This window comes from Dreissena polymorpha, chromosome 9 (assembly GCF_020536995.1).
Source record: "Dreissena polymorpha isolate Duluth1 chromosome 9, UMN_Dpol_1.0, whole genome shotgun sequence".
In the NCBI taxonomy this organism is placed as follows: domain Eukaryota; kingdom Metazoa; phylum Mollusca; class Bivalvia; order Myida; family Dreissenidae; genus Dreissena; species Dreissena polymorpha.
The window spans coordinates 40,676,020-40,699,410 of record NC_068363.1 but is presented as its reverse complement, the minus strand read 5'-3'; the positions used below and the strand labels follow the sequence as shown (position 1 = coordinate 40,699,410).

The following is a 23,391-nucleotide window of genomic DNA, read 5'->3' as shown; positions in this document are numbered from 1 at the left end:
TCCTGGTGTCGTGCACGCTGAATGATACGGCCGCTCGCATTAACTCGGAGCTCTTTCCCTTGCGGAAGCTGGCGAAGCACTGCTCTCGCGTTCATTTCTACGAGTCTTTCAACGCGAGACATGCAGCTTTTCAAGTAAATGTTAGTATACGCCTCGAGATCTTTCAGTACCATTTTGTTTCGCAAGACTAAGATTTTTTCATCTAAGTTCTGAAAGGCGATCTTTACTAGAGCGGGACGATTCGTGAATCTAGTTGGTAGTCTTGTAGCTCCTGTGACCAATACATTATTGGAAACACCAGCGCCCATTGCGTTTATAAGTTCTTCTGCTATTGCTAACAGATTTTCACCTTCATTGTACGGTATCCCACTGGCTGTAATCGTTAGATCCGGGTCATTTAATGTATTGATATTTCTCCGTTGACCGTGACCGATATCATGTGACGTGGATGTACCGTTACGTTGATCCGCCGTGTTCTCAAGTGTATCCATGCGTAATTGTAAAGACTGAATAGTTGTCACGACCTGATCAAGGCGGGAACTATCCCGCGCCATGTCTACCGATAATTCGTCTCTCAAGGCCCGTATTCGTGTATCAATTGCCTCTTTCATTTCTGAGCGTAGTTTATCGAACTTTGAGTCAAACGATTTCCTCATAGAATCTTGGTTCTTTTTTATGTCAACGACAGTGTCCATAATAATTTTCAGTTTATCACTATCAGAAACATTCCACATATCGGTATTACTCTCAGCGCCCGATGCATGAGTGGTGGTCGATGATTCATGTGACGCCATTGTTTGACCAGTTTTTGTTGACTTCTTATTTCCTTTCATATCGGGAATTGCGATATTTTCTACAATGCACGTGTCAATACAGGTTTCAATACAGTTTTCACCCGAGTCACTCTCATATAATACTGCAAAAGAATTGCCAACTAGGTCACTTACATCATGTAAATCCGAGGTTACCGCCCCTGACGGGCCTCCTGTCTTTGTCTGCTTTTTGGGGTTCAAATTCAAATCCGATTCACTCCCACTACTGCCTCTACAATTACTATGATTCCTTTTCATGATGTTTATTCCATAATGTTACACATTTCTGCACTTTGTATCCAGTTTTTATGTCAATTTTAATCCAATAAACACACGTTTTATCAATATTTATCAGAGCTCAAAATTTGAACGTCCATTGTGTTTTGATCACGTGACTCCATCCAACGTCTAAATGCGACCCGTGCTGGGACATTACGATAAGCATTTCTCTCATGTAATATTTCATGCAATGGTCATTATGTCAATACAGTTGTATTTGCCAATCTCTGACTGACCGCTGCAAATAATGAGAACTCCCTCCGTTAAGTGTCTTAAATTTTTGTGTTAATATTTATTGAGAAATAATTGCCTAATTAATATAGATGTGCAACGACCTACGATATTCTGAAGAGATAGTGGTTCTTTAAATTCCCTGAATATACATAGTAATAAGTGATTTTTTTCTGTAAATGTTACATTATTTCATAAATAGCCTAAAATCTTCTCAGTTACTGTAGCGAGTTCAGTATAAAGTGTATTTAACTCGAAAATCCAATCGTTTTAATTATGCCAAAATAAATCGTAAAGGTAACAACAATAAGTACGCCTTCATGATTGTTAATTGTTCAAAATATTTAAAATCAAATTGTTCCAAAGCATTAAATAAAAGATGAAGTTGTACTCAAGTTTTAATTAAAAAGCTTACCCAATGATATTTCCCATACCTTACCATGGAGGCAAAATGTTGATGCTTACAAAAATATTATTGTTCTTACCATGTCCATTCCATGCTGAAAACAGGGTGGTTACGTCCGATATAATGCATTGTGAATCAATAAAGTACAGAGATAAAAGGATAAAATAATATCATACTATTAGTATTCCCGTCACAATTTCTTTACAATCGCTTATTAATATCACTATTGTGTTAATCAGTTCACAGCGAGCATGGCTGCTGACCTCAAAAGAGTTGCGGAAACTGATATGCTTGGATACCGCAAGGGCGATAGGTACCTTTCATCAATTGTCACAAATGGCATCAAGAACATTGCAGCAAAGCCGCAGTTCATTAATGATGATTCGAATGTAAGCATTTAAAACATATACATACATATATATATATATCCTTAACTTAATCTAGCAGTTTCATTTATCCCCTAACTACGAAATATGTTTCCTCGTGGATACTTTTTCTCAACGTTGTTGTTGTTCCAGCATGTACACGTTTTGAACTTACATCGATGTAAAATCGTTGTCCATTTTAAAGTAATTTGTTTATCTTCTATTCAAGTACTTAAATAATTTGTAAAAAGTCCGGTTTTTGAGTCAAGGTCCACTTAATTTATTCTCGACGCTTATACATTTTCCTTCTCAAACTGTCACTTTGTATCTAGAATAATAAAAAAAATTCATACGCACAACATAACATGATGTTTTCTATTATGCAATTCATGACGTATGTTTGTTAACCAAGCTTTCTATTAATATCAACGAATAGAAATGCGCGCCCTTTACGCAATCTGTAAAGTGTGTTATTCAATAACTATTTAGTCGCGCTTTGAGAAAACAGGGTTTATTGCATGTGTGTAAAGTGTCGTCCCAGATTTGTCTGTGCAGTCAGTGACGACACAATCAGCGTGAAATTGACCTTCGTCAAAAAGAATCTTCATTAAAATAGAAATAAAATTAAGTGTAACGTGTCGTCCCTGATTAGGCTTATCTGAGACAACACTTACGAACTTGCATTAACCCCCTTTTCATAGAGCGATGCTCATATCTTTTCATTAAGGTCGAGCTGATCTTTCTGAGTGAAACAGTGGGCGAATCATCGCTTGAGTCTCCACAGGATTCGGTAGCCGACTTATCAGCCATGATTGAAACAACCGCTGGAGGTATCATAATACGCATTATTCAAACGTCACGCAAATCTTACACACGTTTTATACGACACAGGAAGTTGGTTTGGTTCTCATAGTTCTGAAATGCTAAATTCTTCAGATTCGAAAACTAGAGAAATTAAGACTTAATAATTAAAATTTAAATACTTTAATCATTAAACATGCATTTTAGGCCATTACAACTCAACGCTTAACTGCTAAAGTAAATCGCTATTTTATTTAGAAATAATGTAGAATCATAGTTCAAAAAATTAATTGAATGGGTTGGCTTCTAGAATCGGTTGCATTAAGTGACGGTTTGGGTACCTGAAATGGCCGAGTAACACTGCATTACGATTTAATCATTTTTTAATTTGCCATTTAATAATGACAATAATGTTAAATGTAGATCATCATTGTGTGTCATATCATGCAAAGATTGATGCTTGAAAACAGTGGGCGAGAATGGAAGGGGTCGGTGTGTGTGTGTTTAGATCTCTATCTCTTTAAGTCGTTTTGATCGAAATTAGATTGAGACAGTGGAGGCATACGTTGCAGAGATAGTACGATGCATATGGTGCAGTGCATAAGGAGCAACGAATAACACCAATAAATGTAACTAAATGTACCACTGCGCTTCTAGTGAGTGGAACGGTTAGGTAATTGATTAAGTTCTCCCATCGGACCAATTGCAATGTAAGTTATTATTCCGATCGATATCACATCCATTGCAACCAAGTTTAATTAACCTGTATGTTTCATAGTAGCTGTTGGACGGTGCTTAATGGCACAATTTTAAACAAATGAGTAATGAAACCACAGTCATCATATCTAGCCAAGATAAAGTATGTGTCGTTCGTCTTTACTAAAAATCATTAGTTCTCCAAAGAATACAGGACAATACATGTACTTTGAAATTAAACATTATTTTCCAAAATTGTAGAGGTGTATTACATGATGCAAGCAGTTGTGAACTCAGCAGTTCCAGACAATATGAAACAACTCAGGCCTGTAGACAACCTGAACGCCGGGCGGGCACAGGTACGTCGTCATTTATATGAGCCTTGTTGTAGGAATACTGGGCTTAATGTGTGCCCAAAAAATGCCGTCCCAGATGAGCATTTGCAATTTGCACAAGACGAAACTGTTTACGTTCACGGGAAATTTGCTAGACGAGCGTAACTTTTAATGAAAAATTTAATAGAATCGTCCCTGATTTGCCTGCGCAGAGTGCACGTGCATTTAGCCCAATTTGCGAGCACGAGTCTTATATTTTAATGTATGCATTATCATCGGACAGGTAGTCACATCATTACAGTTGAATTATGCATAAGCAGATTATTTCAAGCCACGGATTCCATTTTACCAACAATGGGTCATTTTTAGAGGAAGCTCATAATTCGCACTTTGAGCCGTAGTGAGCAAATATAACGATGTATTTCCGTATTCAACTTAATGTTTAGGATGATACTATGTTTGAGTTAAATTGTTGTTCGATCATACACCGTGCGTACTATGTATCAGAACAAACAGATCAATTGGATACATAACAAAGTAAATATTAAAATAATTATCACGAAACGGTATTTGCATTACCAGTATCAATGAAAACAAATGAAAACAACACAAACAAACACAGCTGTAAAAATAAGAACACAAACACACTCGCAACCTTTTTGATAAGCAAACTATGACTTAAACAGCAAATATGGAACATTGTAGTCCATGAGGTACTGAAAACTTAATACGATCATGGGTATACACGAATTTATAAAAACTGTGTGCGTCATGATTTATTGAAAACTTAGTACGATCATGGAAATCAACGAGTTTTATTAAAGCTGGAGTGTAATCTTATATTAATTCCCTTAATTACTGTATACCGATAGATTGTATAATTCAATTATGTTCAGATTTCGGACATGCTGGCCGTGATCGGACAAGATATCAATCTGACGGCCTCCTCGATGTTTGACAACGAGAGGGCCTACTTGTACCAGAGGATGCAGAGGAAGTTATCATACGAGCTAGCTAATAGAAAGAACACAGTACGTACACCATTGCTGTTTCATGACCGATACTATAGACAATTACATTCAGCTCGACATGTATAGTGACATTAAAGCCCTATTTATCATGTTTTGCTTATTTTGGGCTTTATGTTTTTGTTGATAATGAGAAGTTAGTCAGTACAAAACGTGTTTGTATGAAATCGTATGTCTGCAAATGTTATCGTATCATCTACACATATGGTTTATGTGGTTAATGTCTATTATAAAGAGGCAATTCCTTATGTCTAATTGTTTTGCATTTGCGTATAAGAGTTTGATTGACATTACATTCAGACAAGTTGAATTACACAGAACCTCAATAATAGTCGTTAAGTTATTGTCGTAGGCATACATATCAGTTCGGCTTTTGAAGAATGGTTTGCGATGTTTGGGTTTCTTTTCATCAGACAAAGGAGGCAGCTAAAATGGCCGAACGTCTGGCACAAAAAATGCAAGACGTACTTAGGGTATGTCTGGTCTGTGACAATTCTAACAACACTAAAACAGAGCAGTTGATACGTAAGAACACCGCTAAGCTCCTAGCCAACTCGACAACGACAACAAAGACTTCGGAATTTAAGCTTGACGGGCTTGCAGAAGCAGTTGGACCAGACGGGCAAGGTAGTGAAGAAGACGTGTCCGTATCTGTAAGTGTATCGGCCATACTTGTATATGTGAATGTACATTAATTAAGAAATAAACCACTTGTGGAGTGTAAGATTTTTAACAGCAACCTCGTGTAATATTCAAGCGCATCAATAACGTTAATCTACTTATAATCATTTCGTACCATACAATTATGTTTCTGGAGGACTTCGCAGCTAATACTCCATATTGGTCGTACCGATTGGCAAGTCTAGTGTGAGTATGTCAGCTCTGAAAGAGTAAAAAATATACCACAATATTGTACACAACTATGTAGAATAATTTTCTTTAACACATCTTGTATAATATTTGAAATATTTTCATTAACGATGTTCTATATGCTTAACAATTAATTCAACAAATGGGCGGGCTCGTTTTCTTAATTTATTCAATTATTTGACATTATATGTAAACAAACGTGGAAAAATCCATCCATTATTATTGATAAAGGTATTTTAAGCATGTTTAAAATAAGGACTCTTCATCGAACAGAGATTTTTGTTGCAGTTTTCATATCTAAATGTATCTAGTTTTAATAGATGTTTGGTCTGTAACACGATTCTTTTTTTTGCGAGTGATATTTCTTAAATTACTCATGCTTGGTTGTTGTAATTTCTTGAATATCTGATTCGCCTCCGACAATATTTTCCAGTATGTGACAGCTGTTTTGTCTTTGGAAAAGGTCTTCTTAAGCGGTAGTTAAACTATATGAAAAACAAAAATAATGATGCACGACTTGTTAAATTTAATTTGGTATTCATGCATTCGTTAAATTTTCTGATTGCAGGCAATAGAGTTCACAGAAAATGTGTACATGTATGATACCGACGGCACGTCAAGCTTCGTGACGTCTAATATTTTGAGAATAGACACAAAAACGAAGTACCGTCGAATCACACCGAATAGAATGACGTTTTCACAAAACGCCGAAACACCCATCCCAACCACGATAACACCGAACGATACAGTCATAGTAGAAGACGCATCGGAATTTTCCTATCACAGATTTGTGTATGGCAAATCCACTGACAATGTATGCTTGAAAGTGGTGCCGTTAGGTGATAATAGTATTACGTCGTATTGGGTGTACTTTAGATTTCACCAAGCTCCGAGCATTTTGGACTTTGATTTTGATTTCTTGCTCGAGGAGAACGATGATTGGCAGCATTGCATAAATGCAAGTGCAATGCTAGGTCATACTGGGCTTACATATTTCGCAGTCCAAGTCCCTGGATTCGGTAATATTTTACTTATTTATCATCATTTACTTTTCTAAGACAAAGTGTACTAAATAAAATCGCGCATCATTAGCCGTATTATTTTATTTAATATATCATGGCTACAATTGAACGTGGACTAGGACAACGCAAAATTGGCGATTAAGTATAATGTAGACAATTCTTCACATGCATTGAATAAATCACATGTCGAAGGTAACACGAATTCTATAGTGTTTTTCGTGAACATAATGTGTATAAATCCATTTAAATTAAGAAATATGTATTTCAATTTATATCAATATTTTTTATGTTTACATTTACTTATGCATCTTAATAAATTATAACAAGTTTTACATAAAAATAAAACTTAATGTAAAGCACGTACGATCCCTCCCACACTCCTCGTAATGTTCGAGTTAAATAATGTCCTTTATTAATATCAGAGTTTATTGCAAACAATAACAAATACTATTCAAAAAAAGTAGTTCTTACGATAGTTGTTGGATTTCTAGCTTCTGAACACTCCGTTATGTTTTAATATGGTTACACACAATCCAAATTTCAGTGAAAGAAATCCAATATAACCTAACTCTGATCACTGGTGGTTGTTTAAATTGGAACGGGGCCGCAACTAAATGGGAGACCGACAAATGCGAGGTAAAAACCTTTTGTAGACGTTGATGCTTTATAAATACATAATGTATAAACGTACACATGTGTATAATCAAAATATATTGTATATATTTCTTTTAGAACTGTTCATATTTTTGTACCAAACTAGAAAAATACCTGTAAAGTAAAGCATATATTGTATTTGTTATCTCCTTTCATTTGCTGTCATAATTGTCAAACTTAATTGTGTCAGATACTAAATAATACTCAAATTGTGCCAGGAATATCATGTTACAGTATTATGCAATTTTTCCTATTTTTAAGAAATAAAGTGGTCAAAATTATGTGTATGTACCGTACATTCCGCATTCAAAATGGGAACCTGTTCTGTGTATAATTATACATTCAAATGACTCCTTAAAATTGGGTATATACCATAAATCGATCATTATATAAGTGTGTTTAACCCTAATAGATGACATGGAGACCAAGAGAGAACAAAATAGACTGTCGATGTACTAACATCACAGACCTGGTGTTCGCCAATTCATTTTTCGTTGCTCCAAATTCAATTGACTTTGCCACTGTGTTTCTGAAGTTCTCACCACTAAATCAGGCAGCAGTGGTGGGGACCTTTTCGTGTCTGTTGGTTCTTTACATAATTGGCGTTGTTGTCTTTGCAAGAATGGATAGACGGGATAGGCTTAAGGTATTTATTGTTTTTGTTGTGTGTGCATAAATACATATTTACTCTTGTGGCATCTATTAATAGGCAGTCAGCCTTTGTTTTGTTTATTTTGATTTATAATGATAACTACTAGTCAGCCATGTTGATCATGTAAGAGCAGGCAGAACCATAAAATAATATATGTTTGCTAAGTGGTGTATGAGTTAAAATATACGGAAAAGTCTGAAATATAAGGTCTTTGTAATATCCAATAGTAATGTTGTCGTGGTTTGTATTAATTTTAGCAGACGAACAAGTAACCGATATGTTGAATACGCTTTCAGTTAAGAAACAATACAAGCAAACATGTTATATCATTCCAATATTGGTCCGATATAGATTTGCATATCGACCCAATATAAGGATTTATATCGAATCGAGATTAGAATTGCAACAGCTCGCGAAGTCGGCAATCTCTTATGTACACGTCTGAATAAAACTAAGCATGATATCATTCATTTAAAAATGAAAGCTACACAATACAATGCAACACATACATTCGATTAAATTGCCATGTACTGTCTCGGTGGTTTTCTTTACACCTGTGATACAGAAAAACAATTTATTGAGGCGCGATGAAATTATGCAAATACAACTAATTACCTAACCGCATTCATGTTTCCATTATATGCATAAGATTACCCTTCCAATCGATGACATTCAAATCAAAACACAATATCAAAATATAATAATACATTTTGACAAGTTTAATTTCTATGAGATTAGTTCCGATATACATGCATTTAAATAACATTATACATAATAGATGTTGTGTTCATCAGCTAATGTGTTTTTTTAAGTTGGACATATATCATATATGTTTCACACAGAACACGTGTAATAAAAGAAACCGATGCCATATGCCCATATGCGTGTACTTGATCGAATTGTGTTAACTTTGAAATGCACATGTACTTCTAAGAAATGCTGTAACAGAAACTAATCAAAATAAATTGATCGCACAATTAATATTTTGGAACACACACGCATCTTTAACATCGGGACGATCATTTGTGTGTTGAAAACAGACATGAACTTATATTGATAGCAGGTCGACAGTATTTAAATATTTGTTGGAAAATATGTTTAGTGGGGCATAACTGCACTGCGCGACAACCGGCTCACGGACTCATCCTATTATTTGATACGGGTTCTAACGGGCATGCGGAAAGGGGCTGGTACAAGGTCGCGCATAGCTTTTGTTTTGACGGGACTAACTGGCGACACAGGATCTCGGGAGCTGTTTGATGGAGTTAGGGAGGTGAGAGAATGTTTATATAATGAATGCATTCATATGTTACATCATCATATCGCATTTTTCTATAGGAATAGCAGACGTTCCTCATATATAAACAGCCATATACGTTCAGTGGGATCCGACTTGCACCATATAGATCCTTAACAGTTATCCAGTCTCGAGTTGGTTATAAATTCCTTGCTATCGTTTTTCCTAAATGCGAACAGCGCGTTATCCTAGTTTTTTTGTTTGTCTGAAATACTTATATGAGGTAACTGTGTATGTCAGTGTATAGTTCGGCTATGATTGAACTATTAACATTTATTTCGCCCCTTTAATTTAATTTTTAATTTAATATAATAGCAGATTTTGTTCATAGACTATATTGTATTATGCCTTATTCGCTTTTGATTATTACAATAATCAACAACTATTGCAAACCTCTCGCTTTATCAGATGGATAACACATAGAATTGGAGTAAGAAAGTATTTTTCATATGCAAGTTTATTCAAAATTACACACATTTGTAGGAATTCAGCACTGGAAGTGTCATGACCTTCTTGATGGCGACGCGCAAGCCTTTGGGACCGCTGATGCACATGTGCATTTGGCATGATAACTCAGGAGAGGGTGACAACGCTTCCTGGTACCTGAATCAGGTGTCTGTGTATGACGCTCACACAAAACAAGCGTAAGTTGTTTTGGATTCTACCACGGCACGTGACTTGTTTTCTATATACAAAGAAGGAAAACTACTGTTGTTTATTACCCCGATATACCAACGGTTGTTTAAAGTGACGTCACTTTGATTGTCCGCGCACTGTTTATGAATGAAGACGACGTCATTTGATTTTATTTGTTGTGGTGACGTAACGTTTTCGCGGAAAAGTGGAGGACGTTCGGTTAATATAATTCTTATTTATAAACTTTAAATCGCGGATAACTTATTAATGAAATCGTGTTAGAATCGAAATAATCGACGGGCAACCGTTGGTTATTGCGGTAATAACCAACGTTATGTCGTTCCGATGCTTGTTATCAAACCACTCGGGCTACGCCCTCGTGGTTTAATTCCTACGCATCGGAACTCCATACCGTTGGTTATTACCGCAATAACCAACGGTTACCCGTCGATTATTTCTTAATTAGACAAAAGTAAATCAGTCTGTGTTTTTCTTATATACATAAATATTAACATAAGTTATCACAACGGTTTTACGTTCGATATATTATTTACACAATTATGTTATGCAAATGAGTATGATACGTGCTTATAGAGGAGATAAAGAACCTAAAGAGAAAAAACGTGATTTCAGATACACGTTCGTCGCTGAGAAGTGGATCTCTGTTGAAACAGAAGTCTTTGTGAATATGAATGCAAAGAGTGGAAATGAACCCATCGAGTTCGAAAACAGGTTATTCTATCAGGTACACAGTAAAGAATACTATTATAGTGAAACTTAAAATTCGTTAAACAGAGTATTTGTAAGTAGTAAACCTTCAATAAAGTATGCCCATGGCTAAAGGTAGAACACCAATGTTGTGCTAAGGTGTTCGATTCGTTGATGACTCGTGTTTATTTTGATAATCATTAAGCATGTAGTGGATTAGGTATGGGCTGACATTTCACTCATATAATCATTTTCGTCACATTTCCGTTCGTTCATTCGTTCATTAATTTATTAAGTCATTACTGAAGTTCGCTAATAGATTCATATCTTTATGAACGTGTTTTACATATGAATTCGTGTACTTAATTTACATAAAATTATAAAACAAAGGGTATACTAGATATTCGCACTGGCACGCTTTGAACATTACTTTGTTTATTTAAACATCTAGACCCGATACCGACTGTCAGAAAGTCATATGTGGGTCTCCATTTTCTACCGGCCACAAATCAGCCCCTTCACTCGTGTCGAGCGTTTGTCGTGCGCCCTTGTCTACATCTGTCTCACTATGATTGCTAACGCCATGTTCTATGAACCGGAAGCCGACTACGAGACCCAGCCTTTAATACAAGCGGGACCGTTCCGCTTCACAGCACAACAAGTGAGATATTTAAGCGCGTACATACTGTTTGAATAAAAAAAATATTCGTTCCCTTAACCAATTTCAAATTTAAGTAAAAATTAGTATATTGAATATGTATAAATTGTACCGCATCACTTTGTAAAACTTTGACAAGTCAAAATGAACAAGAGTTTGTTAGCGCTCAGCCCATTCCCGGCATGTTTTCTATTTCGTGTTGCAGATGGAACAATTGTGTATATGTGTATATGTCTTGCATAACCAAACAGTCTGCATGTCCGTTATACATAAATGATTGTCCGATTTCTCAAACAAAACTTGTTTGAAAATGTATAGAGAAAGAGCCTCGAGTCGGTTTCCTACAATGCGTCGTTGGTTGGAGTTTCTATTGAGATTTGAAGACCGCCCGTTGATTTTCGACTGTTACCCGGTCACGCACACGAATCATTGACAATTGTTCAATATTAGTGTAATCGTATTTGAAGAATATAAGCTATCCGATCAGTTCGTGCTGTATAAATTAAGTGATAAACACAAGGTGAAATCTAATGCAGATAGTGGGATCTTAGTAAGAGAAAATGTTTACCCTTATCTACAGTTGAAATGGTTCAATTATAATGGCAACTACTTCGAGTGCGATCCATTTATGTCATATGTATGGTTTAATTTCAGATATTTGTGTCCATAATATGCTCTCTTATTACAACACCGCCAGTGATGCTGCTGATGTTCATATTCAAGCGAACAAAGCGGCGCCAGGATATGCTTTGTAAATGTTGTACTTGTCCTGGTGTGTGCTGCAGGTATGAGACACTCAGAAATGTGTTAAGTATATATGTATGTGTATTTATTATATTATGTAAAACATTTGCGTTCGAGTCATTGAATTAAATTGGGTACAAATAACATGCGTCCCCGTTGTGGGTTAGACTGTTAAACGTGAAAATCTGCTATTGTGTGTACGTATGCCGGGTTTAATGTTATAGTTAAATACATACGAAACGAGCAATTAACATTCATATATGTATAAGACTATTTTATTTTAGATTTCCGTGTTCATCAACGAAAAGGGACGCAACTCCGGACTTCGCAAAGCAGTTGCGATCTATATTGTTGACATCGGAAGTGCCAGAGTCTACAGGTGCTCGACTTCCTTGGTGGTACGTGTATTCTCGTCATAGGTTCATTTGGAAACAGATTGCAACGTTATCGGTTCGCCAAGCACCAACCATGTGGCGTATTATTGCATGCATATTATGCTTCAATAATACATTCAAAACTAATTTATTTACATATAAATACTCCTTAACATCATACCTATTATATATAGTTGCCTTATTTTAGTTGAATCATGAAATACGTTATTAACATGACTCATTCCTTAACAAAAACGGGCAATTAATATCATGGTGGCTCTATTCCAGGTTTATCATGTTTGGGTGGTTCCTGGTTGTTGCAGGCACATTGGTTCCCGCCTTTTTCGTTCTTCTCTACAGTATGCAATGGGGGAAGCAGAAATCAGAGGAATGGCTCACATCCTTCCTTCTGTCAAACTTTGAATCCATGCTTTTTGTTGACCCAGTCATGGTATCTAACACGAACATTATATACATACATATTTCACCGTGTAAATGTGTTGATGTACGTTTGTTTTTCTCTTGAACTTGGTACAATTGTAATTACTATGACTGAACCAAAGGGATTAAGTGTTTACGCAGCTGACATTTTTGTATTCATATTTAAAAACGGAACAAATACGCCGAATTTTAAATGGTTTTTAAATTCTTGAGTTTTTATTTAAACCAACACGTTTATATTGTTTTGAACAGCTGTGTTTGTGCACGGAAAGGTTATATACTTGCAGGTGATGTGTTTTGCCTTTGTTCTCGCCTGCCTTTTCCGAAAGTCGAAAGGGGAAGCAAATGTTGATATGGACAACGTAGTTCAGAATTATAAAAAGCTTACAGGCGAAGACAAGAGTAATAAACTGTGTTGATATGTGTTAATTAATCACAATTAACTACACTAAATCAATTAACGTTTCCTAAATGAAACGGCATGCATAGTTATTGAGTAACTGTATATGCCATACAAACAGATCATATTTAATATAATATGTACTTCAAAATGAACAATTATAGGCGTATTAGTTTGCGTAAAACGTTTATTATGGGGGTTATGTTACTGCAGTTGCGTTTATATAAAGACAAGCCAGTCACGGTCACCTTTTGGACAAAACAGCATATTCAAGTTCCCACTTCCAATTTAATTTAGCTTCCATGAATTTTATTTACCGCCACGTAATAGTCGTTCTGGATATATACCAAATATAGCCCCTAACGAGACTACTTTCGCTATATAAACTAATTTGGATATTGTTTTCACATATGTTACCGAGTTATAAATAAGACAATTATTTTTCCTATTTCAGATGATTATATGTCGTCGACAATAGCGATTTTGAAGAAAATAAAAGATGAATATTTTTCGTATAAATGTAAGTTTTAAGAATAAATACCGTACAAAATAAGTTAATACAAATTATTATTTAATCGTTCACGTTGACTTCAAATTGAGTTCATGCATCAAATTACTATTTATTTATGATTGTATAACTCATATTATCTTAACCCTTACACAAATTTCAAAATGTTAAAGCTTGCATGATTCTAAGCAAGTGAGAATTGTGTTGTTTTATAAGAACATGAATCGAACATACGACGCATATTCTTAAATACGACGGCGTCATATAATGTTTATCTCGAAATAAAGCGAAGTGCATTGATGCTGTTATATGTGTTATAGTCAAAACCGTTACCGTTTTAGTCGCGCATTTTCTAAATGATAAGTAGTGTTTATATATAAAAATGTTATCACAAACATGTCTGCTAAAATCTTGGACATCTATATCTTACACTTCGCGATAATTTTGCTACCAGATTTGCTACACATGTATTGTAATATTTTAACGCAAATGCATTATAAAAAATACGTTGTAAAGCGTCCGAAAAGGTGGAGCACAAAGTCACCCTTTTCTGCGTACATGTAAGTGCGAATTATAAGTTTTGTAATCGCATTGGACCAGTATTCGTTTCTTGTTTAATTGTTGTCTCTCCGTACGCCTACTATTTCATATGTTTACTTCGCTTCGTACGAGGCGTATTGCCCTTCTAATATTTTTTTTTCTTTCCACTGTTGATCTCAGTCGCTCATGATCCGATTTCAATGACCCCTCTAATGCAGCATCCTACTTTGGTTAACATTATTATTCAGGTAGTTTTACCTTATTATTGATGATCTCGAATTATGAGAACAAATCACAAGCGTTAATGAAATCGATTTATATAACAAAACATAATGTAAAGTTTACCTACAAAGTGACTATGCGCGTACTGTCCCGCCCGTACTGTTCAAGTGAGATTTCAAGGATATATTGCTCATTGAACAATTATGCATTCCCAAATTATTATACACGTGAAAAGAGCGTATTATCGGTGAGAACCAATAAATCAAATTGATATTCTTGTTTTAACTTCGGTAGTGGACGATGCTCATTTATGTTCGTATCCACATTCATAATAAATAAATAATCATACATTTTCTTTTGAGCGAATCCTAGAAACGTGTCGATGCCCATGAATCAAAAAGAGATGAAAAAGGCGGCAAAGCAAAGGCGACCGGAACTGAACTTGATCAAATGCATCCTGGACTTCATCTTGACTACACTTCTCATGTTTATTGTCTGCGTTATAGCGTTTGCTAACCGGGATGATATGTAATTGTTAATATTCTTATATAAATATAAGAGAAACATATCTTGGTCATTTTTTTCAAATACCTGCAACTCAAAGCACATAGTTGAATTAAATAATAATTGAGTATATGCAAAACGAAAAAAAACACCTCTTCAACTACTTTGCTTTTTTGAATCCCTTGTATAGTTTCTGATCATTTGACCATTGAACTGTACACGTGATACGTGTTATAGGTGTTATATTTGACACAATTTTATGCATTCTGCAGGTCTTACTATCATCGACAGGAGCTTATGCGGCACTTCGTTTCGCCAGCACACCTTCCAACTTTTGAGTCGGTACGTTGAATATTATTTTCTATGAGAAAGGAAATGTTTGTAAACGGGTGTTTGTTGTGATTGGGTGCTACACATTGCTAAAATGAATAACCAAATTAGAAAACTCATATGTATGTTAGTGTCCTCAATCAAGTCTATGCAAACGTATATTTCGTGACAATGTTGCTCGACATACTTTGTAATTATGTTTAATTTATAAAAACACACTGAAACTGTACATGAAGTGTCCCATATACGCGTTTCTTAACAAGAACCTATTTTACTTCGTGAATAATGTCATCCACATAATTCCATACACAGCATGATTTGGGTTGAAGGTCAATACGGATATAGAAATCATGTTCAAAATATAATGATATTTCGAGTTCTCCCCAAAACAACGGATTATAGATATTATATAAACGCCTATTCAATGTTGATGTCAATGATTATCAGAACATAAACTCAAATTAAACTGAATGTGTTATTCACGTTAACATATGTTATTATTTGCTTTTAGATTATAACTCAAAAGGATATGTTTAATTGGATCAAATACACGATGATACCAAACCTGTTTCCGGAGACCGATATCAACGGGGATGCTTTACACTGGTATTACCGCACATTTATGACAGGCCTGAACAACTACAGGTTAGGGCCCCCGAGACTGCGTCAGCTGCGTACACATGCAGGTCAGAATCTGAATGTGAAGGAAAGCAATCTCTAACAATAGTCATATGCTTAACGTATACAGCAAGCGTTCATTCTCTCTCACCGTTAAATACCGCATACCTTAGTCCAATGCATGTTTTTAACGATCACAACGAAAGTGTAATCCTTAAATACAATTCAACTGACCAATCAAGTTGTAATTCTAACTCTCCATTTTATTTGCATTTGTTCTATTCAGAAACAAATCAGTGATTGGGGTCATTTAGATACCGCGATGTATTGTATGCCCACAATTCAAAATGGTATTAGTGCAAACTCAATATGGCCCATAATTTTTGCATTGACTTCATCAACAGGTTTCTGCAACATACCATACTTTGGTAATAACACCTGCTACGGAGGATACAACCTTCTAGATGAGGAGACGGAGGGCTACTGTATAGGATGGCAATCCAAACCGTGTTCTATGGTCCAACAAACCTTCAACATAACCGTAGACGCTTGGTCTTTTACTTCAGGTATGTCAATTAAACTCCTCAATCATCAATACTCTTGAACCTTCTTCGAATAATGTTAAACGAACTCAAAAGAACTATTTCAATTTGCGATGCAACATTACAGTATTGCACTTACGTGAAGCAAGGAATACTGTGATAAGCAATCTTGTAGATTTTTGTAAAAAAACAACAACGTATATATATCTTTTTTTTAAAAAACGTTATTATTTTCAAACGAAAATTATTGAGAAATTCCAGTTCAGAACAAATAATGTTACTTTAATGACATTCTATCTACATGTTTCTTTAGTTCCATACTTGCAATAAACTAGTAATTTACCTTAATGCATCATTTACATAAAATTCGCTGAAGCATACCGAATCGTTTTATTGAAGGCGTAATTTTGACACATCGTTCTGTACACTGCTTGTACATGTTTTCTAATTCCAATGCATTATTAGTGCGCCGGTCTCCATAACAGTATTCTTACTTTCGAGATTCTTGCTTTGTGAAATCAGTTAATATTATGATTATTTGGAACATTTACGTTTCTTGTTATACATACATACATTACTAAAACCACCAATTTCGGTAAAACCGTTCTCTTATTTTCCCGATGTATGTCATATTAGAACGTCTATGTAGTTGTGTTACCTATATTTATATTGCGAAAATGTTTAACAGCGCTCGATATATGGGGTCTACCGCTAACTGGTTTCTACACGACATACGGGGGCGGAGGATACATCTCGCCATTTGATGTTAACAAGAATGTGAGTGTGGACATCGTCGAAGAATTAGTTAAAAACCTGTGGATCGATCGTCAAACTAGAGTGGTGTTGTTTGAATTTACATTGTTTAGTCCAGAAACAAACATGTTCATCTACAACGTCTTCATGGTTGAGTTTCCGCAGACAGGTGGAGCATTTAAAACTTACTGGATCTATCCGATCAAATTGTATAACCACGTTGGACCGAACGGCATGTTTGCCCTTGTATGTGAAGTCATATTCGTTATCTATCTTCTGGTCTTGTTTTTCAAAATATGCTTGCGAATATATCAGCAAAGGCTGAAATACTTTGGCCAATTTTGGCAATCCTACGAGTGTGTACTATTTCTATTGGGTGGATCAACATGTGTGATTTATTTCATAAGGTCGGGCTTTACAGATAGTACCATCAGCAAATACAGAAGCGACTTTAAACGGTTTGTGAACTTTAGCCATATAGTGCTTTGGGACGAAATTCTAGGTGTCTTGTTAGCAATAATAGTCTTTATGTCAACTATTAGAATACTTGAAGTATTTGCTACCTTAAAGAAGGTTAGTAGCATTGTGAAAGTATTTGAGCAGTGCGGAAAAGATTTGTTCTGGTATGGAGCTACGTTTGTGTACATACTTCTAGGATTTGCTTTCTTCGGGTGGTTTTTATTCGGACCATATCTACTGTCGTACATGAGTATCTACAAATGTTTGACCACTTTGTGCCTTTCAATGATTGGTAAGAGCACGTTTACGGAAATAGACGAAACGAATCCGATCTTGGCTAAAATATTTTTCACCTTTTACATAATTGCAGTAGTGTTTTTTATATTATCAATATTTTTGTCAATACTTGGTGCAAGTATAGACAACGTTGTCGACAACAAGACAGAGGAAACACACAAAGACATTATTAAATACATGAGGGCTAAGTTTACAAAGATGTTCAATAAAAGTGGAAACAAAGAAAAGCATGTCAACGTGCCACTTGTAAGAGAAGGTAAGCTATTCCATGAACTGTTTTTGCCATAAAAATATGGTTTTATTATATGCAGATTAATACTTAAAAAAATATAAACAATATTTTCCAAAACATGACCTTCCTTAATAGTGTGTGTCTTCCCAATGTTTTAAGTATACCAGGTGGTGGTGTTGATCATTCTGCCACATTCAAACATATACACTCAATTGACTACCATATCTATTGAGATGTAATTGAATGCTCTGTCGTCATTGCGTTATTTAGTGAACCTTTGAATCTAAAAATGATATGTTGCAGCATCTCATATTGAAAACTTTATAGTCTTTATACTATTGTACGATTGCGCACAACTCTAATTACAAAGTCGTTGTTTTCAGATTCATCAGTAAAGGAATACATTTAAAGTTATTTCTGTTCACAAACATTGTCTTCCACTGTGTTTATGGCATTAAAGATGTTTGAAACGAATATTAATCTGTATTCAGTGCGAAAATACAAACACACACAGTTGACGTGTTAAAATCATTCAGTGCACACACAACAATTACAAGCTAATCTTAAATGTGTACATATTGTGGTGGTAATAATAACATATATTCGTGGATATGAAACTTCGTTGTTGCATTTTACAGAGGTCAAGCAGCCGACGCTATACAAGTTGTACAATATGGAGAATAAGGGAACGCATAAGAAAAGCTATTGCAAACCAGGAGGACGAAAATAGCAAGCCTCTAAGAAAACGCCGAAGATGCATCAAACCGCTATCAGGCACTTTTGATTCGGTGTAAATGTTTGAGCTTACATGTGATATTAAACGTGTAATAATATGCATAAATATGCATCGAATTTTTGATACCATTGTTTGGATACTGCTTAACTGAAAAAACTCAATAATCTACATCGATGTTAAATGTTCCTTCGATATTATGGACGTTTTGATGAAACCAATTTATGGTGCGATTTGTTCCGTGGCATTTGTTTCAACACCCAACAGTACCGATGATAACATTTTAATGTAAACATGTTCTCCGGGAAGCATATTATACGTTTGGTGATGCAGACGATCTTTTTTGTGAATATATTTTTTATCTGCATTATTGTTTGTACAGATTCATGGTTACGCGATATTTTTTGCAGCGTACAAAATATTGTGTATACTACTTAAAATATATGTATGAATTTCATTATTATATTTAAAAAAACAATAGTGTTAAATCTCGAAAAATATGTTTTGCTCGCCGCTGATTTGGCTATGATCAAATTATGATCCATCTATATGTCTAAAAATGTGTTTGCAAAGTTTGGAATTAGTTCTGCACGATTTTTTTGTCTTAAATGTTTCCAATGGAAAAATAACAGTGGTAGGGTTAAACCATATTACAATGTTTAATATGTATAATGCACGATGCGAGTCCCTGGTATATTGAAATGTAATTCGGTTTAAATTAATTTGATGAAATGTTATGTTTTTGTTAGCACAATAAATGCAGATGGTTTCAAAAAAATATTTATTAATCAGTCTAAAGTAGTTTTTGTGTTGATGTTCGCAGATAAGCTTTGAAATATTATCTCATGATTATTAACCTTATATGCTAATATTATTTAATATCGTTTGTGTAATGTGTTTTCTTTTAATATAGTAAAATCCTAGCGATCAAAAATATTGTACTGATAGTATTTAAAACTGAGCCGATATAAAGTTTTTCAAAAAGATGAACTTTGATTGTCTGCACGTAAAACACTTGTACTGTAATTTTCTATGGAGTAATGCTTTTGATACCGGAGGTAATATTGGCGTGTTTCAACAAAAATGGCCTGTCTGTATACCATTATCTTTATTATTATACAAATTTAAACACGCGATTTCTTGAATTATTCTGTAAAAATTGTAAGACTCATTCACTTTTATTGTTTTATACCTCAATGATATTATGAATGTTAATACGCAAATTATACGTACAAACAACGTTTTATATATGGCAGTATTCAACAAATAAAATACATCATTTTAACTAAGCGTATAAGACTTGACTTAAAGGCGTGATCTGTGTGACTAAAAAATCAATTTAACATTTTTGTAACCATGACAAAAGAATATGATATCATTTGCATAAGATACAAGTGGTGTGCTTTGTTGTTCTTTTTTGGGATTCCACAGTGAAAAAGATTTGTAAACACAAATGTAATACATATATTCTCAAATGTGATGACGTGTATTGCTTTTAACATCAAAGTGTTAACATTACTAAGAGTGTTCGATCAGATGACACAAAACAAGCTTTACAACATAATTCACAAAACATGTTAATTAGCATTTGAAATTATGCTATTACATACTTATGGCGCAACGTAAGTAATTAGTAATATTCAAATGTAAAGGGGAACATGACGATATAATAAATTACAAATTATGTAGAATCATAATAAATAATTATGACATCGGTTCAAGAATTTCGACCTTAGTTTTTCTACATTTAGTTCATTATACCCGGATGCCTGAAAACACTCATCGGATGACTATCAGACAATTTTGTAATATAGACATAGACTATTTTGAAAGTAAATATGCTAGTATCCAATCTGTACTCTGGCCCAGATGTCATATCTGTTTTAAGAGATTTTATACTGAAGAATCTATTATGACAAAATGTTGTTAGATAGCTAGCCATATTCCTTGTGGATGCCATTATATAATCACATATAGTAATAAAATGTGTTTGTTTTGCGATTCAAAATTATATACCTAAAAACAAGAAAAAAAAACATCATTCAACAGGTATGACTATCATAGTTGAGTAATGCATGTACGAAATTTATATTACAATAGTTTTCACAATTTATATTCATCCTTCTGAATTGTAAAAAAAACACCTTAGTTTTGATGTATAAATTTTAAGATTAAATATATATATATATATATATATATATATACGACGTGTGTTTTTAAACATGAATATTTTGTTATTGTGTATCAGTATCTTTCTTGATTTTGGTTGCTATATATTGTAATAATTACATAGTTTTATAGATTGTAGCTTAGATGTTGATGTTTTTGAAAAGTCATATTAAATTTTGTATTTTGCGTTGTTTACCTACCGTGTGATGTTATATAGTAGTTAATAAATGCCCTTTTGGAAAGTTTAAGCAAAATAAAATTAAGGCAGTTCTATCATATTAGTATAGGAATTCTAATTTAATGGAGAGGGGGAGATGTAATCCCTTTAAAAACAAAACACTGACTTCATGGATTAATACATTTACATTAATTGTTAATTTTATTTTTTATTAAATATAATTTTTTATTTATTTTATATTAGATATAATTATCATATAAAATAATCATATTAAAATCGCAAATGGTTACCAAGAACAAAAGAAATAAGTACATGTTTTTACACCTGTCTTTACCTACAGCAAGAAAATACTTCGTAAGCGAATTCTTATTAACAAAAACATATATTTCGGTTGAGGTTAAAGACCTATAAATATTAGAGAATTCGGTTCAATGAAACACATATTCCCAGTTCCGAGAATATCAATCAGGATGAAAGAACAGTACGCAAACTGATCGCAGGTCACTTATTTAGCACCTAGGAATTATAAAAATCTATAAATACCAGTTAATTGGCCACTGATTCACCAGAAGAATATACCTAGGAACTTACCAATAAAGGAGAAATCGCTTTACAGAAATAAAAAAAAAAAATATATATATAATATGTATAATATATAATACTTAGTGATTAACGCGGAATAACATTAAACACATGAAATAAACATCAAGATATCCTAAAATATCCAAAAGATCCCGAGTAAGAAATAAAGTATAATCGGTAGTAAATAGGACTGGTTAAAGGGGCCTTTTCACAGATTTTGGCATTTTTTTAACTTATTCATTAAATGCTTTATATTGATAAATGTAAACATTGGATCGTAAAAGCTCCAGTAAAAAATCAAGAAAAAAAATAAAAAAAGGAAAAGAACATTGCCCGGAGCAGGTTTCGAACCAGTGACCCCTGGAGTCCTGCCAGAGTCCTGAAGTAAAAACGCTTTAGCCTACTGAGCTATTCCGCCGAGTACACATTCCTGACGTATTTTACACCTCATATAAGCAATCTTCGTAGTTTCACAAAATTTAACGATAAAAACAGAACTCTCCAAATTATTCAATCGTTTCGCGTTGCAACGCTTTATAATTTTTAGGTTTTAAAATCGTCAAAAGATGCATATAATGGCTATATTAGAGCATGGTTAATGTTCAGTATTACTGTTTCCTCACAAATATCATAACTAAAACGAAAACTTACGAGTCTGAAACAACTTTTTTCAATTTTGTCAATTTACCAAAGCGTGAAAAGATCCCTTTAAATTTAAACACTTGTTTACGGAAATAAGATTATCGCTTAAGTAAACAGCGAATGCCAGTATTAATGCATCCATAAGTTAAGTCCGTGACAGCTTTTGCAATATAGTTATTACAATCGTTTCACTGAAATCTATAAAACCAATTGTCATTCCCATACAACCATCCAAATTACCAAAATATATAGACTAAACTAGACCCCTTTAAAAAAGACAATCAGGATTACCTTGGAACAAAGCGCGAGTATATCTTCTATACTCTCTCAACGGGAAACTGAAACACCAAAACCAATTGAATAAACAAACACACCAAAAACTACGCTACGCATTTATGTTATCTCGCCTGCAAAATGTTCCTAGCAGAACACGAAACAATCCACATGTGACCATCGCCAACGACATACAACGAAAATGTATTGATTACTGTGCCATAGCCACGTAAACTAACCGCGCACCATCTACCCCATTTATATCTCACAAAACCATGCACTTCAGTAAAACAATTAGAAAACTCAAACAAATTCACGCAGTGTAAAACGAAAGGAAATCAAGATTGAACGCACATACATACACTATAGGACCAAGAATAATAATCGATGAACATACCAA

General features: G+C 34.4%; 1 protein-coding gene across 1 annotated transcript; it reads left to right on the top strand.

The window, feature by feature from the left end:
- Nucleotides 1-1,979: 1,979 nt before the first annotated feature.
- LOC127845979 (polycystic kidney disease protein 1-like 2) lies at nt 1,980-19,536 on the top strand. Its single transcript, XM_052377158.1, has 21 exons — nt 1,980-2,117; nt 2,821-2,923; nt 3,852-3,949; nt 4,822-4,956; nt 5,367-5,606; nt 6,392-6,637; nt 7,912-8,145; nt 9,254-9,424; nt 9,932-10,092; nt 10,679-10,829; nt 11,244-11,453; nt 12,105-12,235; nt 12,479-12,592; nt 12,857-13,019; nt 13,297-13,411; nt 15,042-15,207; nt 15,456-15,525; nt 16,025-16,199; nt 16,536-16,697; nt 17,362-18,438; nt 19,053-19,536. Exons 1-21 carry the CDS (start codon nt 1,980-1,982, stop codon nt 19,142-19,144), a joined length of 4,152 nt encoding a protein of 1,383 aa, XP_052233118.1. The 3' UTR covers nt 19,145-19,536.
- The last annotated feature ends 3,855 nt before the right edge of the window (nt 19,537-23,391 follow it).

Coding starts and splice junctions, on each gene's coding strand:
- LOC127845979 (XM_052377158.1), top strand. CDS start 1,980: ATGGCTGCTGACCTCAAAAGAGTTGCGGAAACTGATATGCTTGGATAC. Junction 13,020..13,296: donor TTTTTGTTGACCCAGTCATG/GTATCTAACACG, acceptor ATATACTTGCAG/GTGATGTGTTTTGCCTTTGT. Junction 13,412..15,041: donor GCTTACAGGCGAAGACAAGA/GTAATAAACTGT, acceptor TTTTCTTTTGAG/CGAATCCTAGAAACGTGTCG.